This window comes from Dendroctonus ponderosae, unplaced genomic scaffold, assembly GCF_020466585.1.
Source record: "Dendroctonus ponderosae isolate FM_Combo_2020 unplaced genomic scaffold, Dpon_F_20191213v2 Dpon_F_20191213_1, whole genome shotgun sequence".
Lineage (NCBI taxonomy): Eukaryota > Metazoa > Arthropoda > Insecta > Coleoptera > Curculionidae > Dendroctonus > Dendroctonus ponderosae.
Window position 1 is genome coordinate 56,883,734 of NW_026017110.1, and position 5,642 is coordinate 56,889,375.

The window sequence follows — 5,642 nt, forward strand, 5'->3', positions numbered from 1 at the left end:
TAAGCTAGGCTAAGACACATATGTACTACACAAGGGCAGAAAGACCGATTGGGTCGATAGCCTTTTTCTGTAGGAAATAAAGATTGTTTATATATATAATTTATTTAAGGGAGTAGTAAAAGTTGGTGCAGTGAATGCTGATGAACATAAGGAGCTCGCTGAACGATATAATGTTAGAGGATTTCCTACTCTTAAAGTATTTGGTGCCAATAAATATACGCCAGCAGATTATAATGGCAATAGAGTTGCTGAGGATATTGTAAAGGCTGGTGTAAATGCGGCCAAAGCAAAAGTCAAAGCTGCTTTGGATAGGAGGAGTGGCAGATCTTCGAGCGGATCTTCAGATGTAAGCTTAATCAGCTTTTCAAATCCGCAAGTCTAATTAATTCCCGTATTTTTAGGACTCAAGTGAAGGCGTTATTCAACTAACTGACAGCAATTTTGACAAACTGGTGCTGCAGTCAGACGATATGTGGCTCGTTGAGTTTTATGCACCGTGGTGTGGCCATTGCAAGAACTTAGCTCCTCATTGGGCGAAAGCAGCAACAGAATTAAAAGGAAAAGTAAAGCTTGGGGCTCTTGATGCCACTGTGAATAAGCAGAAAGCAAGCCAGTATGAGGTTCAAGGATACCCAACTATTAAATTCTTTGATTCTGGTAAAAAATCCGCTATGTCAGCTTCGGAATATAATGGAGGGCGAACCTCGAGTGAAATTGTGCAATGGGCTTTAGACAAATTTGCCGACAGTATTACACCACCTGAAGTTACTCAGATTTTATCTGACGTTCTATTTAGGGAACGGTGTGAAGACCAATCGCTTTGCGTTGTGGCGGTATTACCTCACATTTTAGATTGTCAGTCGGAATGCAGGAACAATTATCTTAAAATCTTGACCGACTTAGGGGCACAATTTAAGAAGAAAATGTGGGGGTGGGTCTGGTCCGAAGCAGGGGCCCAGACAGAATTGGAAAATGCCCTTGATATTGGAGGATCTGGTTACCCTGCCATGGCTGTAATAAATGCGAAGAAGAAGAAGTTTTCAATTCTTAGAGGATCCTTCTCGAAAGAGGGCATATACGAATTTTTAAGGTAATAAATTTTGTTGTATTTGCTGTCTGAGAAACTGGAAATTTGCGATGGATCAATTTAATTGTTGCAATTTTAATATGTACGTTTTGGCTTACGGTTAGCGGTTAATAACTTCAAATATCTTTAACAACGCTTAAAAATACATTTACTGCACCTTGCTAACAGTTAAGTTTCATAAGTTTGATGTGAGTTAGTAAAGTTTACAAATTTTCTTGTCATCATCTCCAAGTTTATACTAATTACCGAATCTATGTAGCTATTGGTTGAATGTTTTAATATTTATTATAATAAATTACTAATTGAAGCTAACCGAAACACGTTCTAATAAATTTTACTTTCAGGGATTTGTCCTATGCAAAGGGTTATACAGCACCTTTAAATGGAGACATCTTTCGAAAAATACGCAATACGGATCCTTGGGATGGAAAGGATGGAGAGTTACCAGAAGAATTGGTCGGTATTTCAGATATCGATTTCGATGATAGTAGCAAAGATGAACTGTAATTAACTGAAAAGCCATTCTATTTTGTACCTAATTTTCTATTATTGCCGAAATTAATGTTTGGATTTTCTGTGTTGCTTTTGCTAAATAACAATGAAAAAGTACGAATTATTGGCATTTTTCAAGTATGCTACTTTTGAGTATCCCGATTTTTGTAAAATGTAGGTATTTATTAATAAATGTTCAGTTTTGTAAAATAACGTGGGTTTCTCTTACCAAGTTGGGTTTTCATAAAATTATGTATGCCTCCATTTCAGTCCCAAATATATTTGAACACTCCCAGACCTACACATTAATTATTCATTAATAGTGTGTAGTCTGTGGTCTCTGCATTAATCATAATACATTGAAGCATGGCAGACCTGAAAATTATTTTGGCAAAAAGCATTTGGCTTGGCTATGCAGCAAATTACCACCTGGGCGTAGACTTTTCTACATTTATCCGCATATAGAAATTCGCGAAAGTGGTGTAAGTCCATTTTAACAAAAAAATAGTTGATGAAAATGAAATACAAAATTTACTATAAACTTTTTATTTATGAACCGTTTCAAAAAAATCTGCAAAATTTTTCATTGCTTATATCTTTAGAAATTTTCGTGGTTAATGAAGAAACAAATATAACTACTTTGAAAATGGTGCAAGTTCTCTTTTTTTTTGTTCCTTAAAGACTACTATTCAGTTCAAAATTGTACTACATAATTTCTTTGGTTCATTTTTATGTGTAGCAACATTGTAAATCACACATTTTTATAGTTTCCCGAAATTTCGCTTTTTTTGTATAATTATTATAAAATGTTTAACTGTTACTAAAGTTCCCCACTCATCAATCACTAACAAATTCAATGTTAAAATGCAATTTGAAAGGGTTTTTAAAAATCTGTAAAAAGATGCGAGAGCTCGTGTGCAAATCAAGTTAATTGTTCCGTCGCTTTCAATGATGCGAGTAGAGGAAAACAGTCGAAAATCCTGATCTGTCTTGAATGTGAATCTCGCCTTTAGTTTCTTTTCTTTTGTACAACATATCAAGCTGTACGAACTCAAAGTTTAAAAAATTTGGAGCAAACGTCTGACCTGAGAGCTCAGAGAATCAAGTTCCATCGCTCTTAATAATGCAATTAATTTGAAGCATTCGCAAATCATGGCATGGTTTGTGAATGCTTTACTTTGATTTTGATGGATCTGCAAACAATTGTCCAGCACCTAACAACACATCAAGTTAAAAAGATTTCCATGTTGTATGAAAATTGAGCAAAATATTGATCGGTGAGCGAGTATTTAATTTGGCATACAAATGTCGCCGCATTAACTGCAATGTTTGTTTAATTTTCGCCGAAAAATCAACTTTGTTTACTAAGCTATCGCATTCACATCCGACGTAAGGACATTTTCAAGAAGCATTTACTGATATACCAAATATCGAAGTAACGTTAAACTTAAAAACGACGGACACCCGAAATGGTTAAAAATTTCAGATTAATTGTAATGAGCTTTTTGAAACTAATTCCAAGGCTCAGGGAATAGACATTGCCACCCCATCGATTAGAATATATATGAAAACTAACCAAAAAAACAATAACTTTCAATATTTATTATTCAAATAAATTGATAATATGACGTTATAAACTCTTAATTAATTTCTTATTAATAAATCCTAATAATCTTAAATAATTTGGTATTTGGTGAAATGTTTATATGAAATAGAACATTTTCTGGTATAAACTGTAACCCTACTATCGCCTAGCAAGTATCCCAGAACATAATAAGTTTAATAAAAATGGTGACGCAAAAGCAATGGTCCATAGAGTCACATATACATATAATTAAAGGAAGCTCAGAACTAAAGCTCACATAAACATGTGTATGTACATATGCACTTTTACCTATATATAAAGCAGGTGTTCATAAAACTAAATACAAAACGACAGGGCAAGATTATGCAAATGTTTAATTTATTAAAAAAATATTGTTATTTAGTTGAAGGGAACTTTAAACTTAAGTTAAAAAGTGGATGTGAATTAAATTACAAGAAAACTTCCTGTTATTTAAGTAAATTTTTGAATAATATTAACCAAATTATTTATTCAGCTGGCTAAATTCGTTCACATGCTTGAATTTTTGAGAAATAAAGTTTTTATTATCTTAAATATTATTGTAAATACATGTTGCATTAAATTCAAATTATGATTATGCTGCCCTATGACTCATTGCTTATAGATTACCATCCATCCACATTACAAAAGTACACATAAATCGGACAATAATATATTAACACGTATCAAGTTAACGATGAAAAATCTACAAAATAAACTTACAAAAATGATTGTAGAAAGAGATATAACAATGTTCAAAACTTGATGGCAATTTGCTTTCAGATCATCTTTGCATTAGTACCTATATGTATATAGTTTAGTGGTAAATATTTTTAAATTCAAAAAGAAACAAGCCAATATTTGAAAACTGTTTCAAAAACACTCCTAATATAACGGTATGATTCTAGTCCCTAATCTTGAGACTAAAAAAATATGTAAATTATAAATACAACCAACAAAACTAACAATAATTCTTAAGGCTATATTGTTAAACTTAAACTATACAAAACATAAGGCAAAAATATAACATTTTCTAAATATGTATAGATATATACAAAATACTTAACCATTCTATATACATCACGCAAATTCGGAGAAGTATTAAAATGTCACTTAACCAAAATTAATGAGGTCTATGAGTCTTACGATTTTAATCAATTACAATAAAATTGTAAAGGAGACTGAACAAATGGGGCTAGCGTGGTATCTTAGAAAATTATTAATTTTGAAACCATCAAACACAACTAAATTTTACACCATCATCACTAGAGTAACAATTATGGCAGTGTAGTTTTTGATTTCGAACTCGAACATCTGTGCCAATACGTCCGTCTCCAAGCTCGATGTGACAGACGCAACATTTGAAACACTTCATATGGTAGAACAAGCACAAGCTTTCAATTATCATTGCAGCACCACGTCCTAAAAAATATATACATCTTAAACATATAAAAAAAGGTTGGAAAAAGATAATCCATTATTTTAACTTGAAATTTAAGACTTTATTTAACATGTTTCGGATTGAACAATGAAAAGCTTTCGGCATCAATAGAGTCGTTATGAGCTCTTGAAAAAGTGATTTTGAAAACAGATTTCGAGAAGCGCCAACCTCAGGCACCCCAGGACGGGCTCGAAACCGGTACTAGGGGTAACTTTTGAACCGTTGATGCTATTGAAAAAAAGTTTATAACTTTTTTCAAGTATTAAAAATACCTACAATATAAGACAAACTAAATCAAAATTCATTCATTTGTTTACTCAGAAAACGAAAAAACGCCGATGTTAGCGTTTTTTTTTCTTATTAAATTAATTTAGTCAAAAAAATCATACTATAACTTTTTTGAAGGTCTTAGTGCACTTTATTAGTGGTATACATTTAAGCTTAAAATATTCTTAACTTTTTGTTCATTCCTATTTGTTATTAAAAAAAGGCTCTGGTCAGATTCTAAATGAGTTTTTCTTCAGACATCGGAGCCACTTCGCTGAGGGCAAGGGCGGATCCAATTCTCTATCCAACGATGTCAAAACGAATTCTGTGGCTCGAATGGTTTTTGAGAAACTTCGAAAAAAGCAGCGTCATGTTCAAGTGGATTTTGCAACTCAAAAAAACCACGCAAATCTCAAACTTCTTGAATTCAAGCATTTTTGAGAAAACTGCCAACATTTCCCCATCCGTGGTTCGCTTTCTAAAAAGGCCATTTATTTCTGTCTAGAATGATGTACAAATGTGCGTTGTTGCTCATTTTGCCTCCGAGAAATGAGCAAAAATGGGACGGAAAACATGAAATTTTGGCATAATCTTGAACATAAGTGTCTGATATTCAAATTTCGCTTTCTGGGACAAAACTATTCGAATTTCCTCACTCACGTTGTTACGACTGAATCGGGTTTTCAATTCTCTATCCAACGATGCCAAAACGAATTCTGTGGCTGGAATGGTTCTTGAGAAACTTCGAAAAA

At 32.9% G+C, this 5,642-nt stretch overlaps 2 protein-coding genes across 3 annotated transcripts in view; one reads left to right on the forward strand and one right to left on the reverse strand.

The window, feature by feature from the left end:
• Positions 1 to 1,789, forward strand: part of LOC109537958 (protein disulfide-isomerase A6 homolog) — a 3,806-nt gene extending 2,017 nt beyond the window's left edge. Inside the window, exons 3-5 of the mRNA XM_019904959.2 lie at positions 110 to 346; positions 402 to 1,090; positions 1,432 to 1,789. Coding sequence (XP_019760518.1) covers positions 110 to 346; positions 402 to 1,090; positions 1,432 to 1,594 — 1,089 coding nt within the window. The 3' untranslated portion in view covers positions 1,595 to 1,789. The remainder of the gene's footprint in view (positions 1 to 109; positions 347 to 401; positions 1,091 to 1,431) is intronic.
• Positions 1,790 to 3,166: 1,377 nt separating this feature from the next.
• Positions 3,167 to 5,642, reverse strand: part of LOC109537940 (serine-rich adhesin for platelets) — a 32,805-nt gene continuing 30,329 nt past the window's right edge. For both annotated transcript variants that reach the window (XM_019904928.2, XM_019904929.2), the window contains exon 11: positions 3,167 to 4,604. In XM_019904928.2, the coding sequence (XP_019760487.2) occupies positions 4,417 to 4,604 (188 nt within the window). In that variant the 3' untranslated portion in view covers positions 3,167 to 4,416. The remainder of the gene's footprint in view (positions 4,605 to 5,642) is intronic.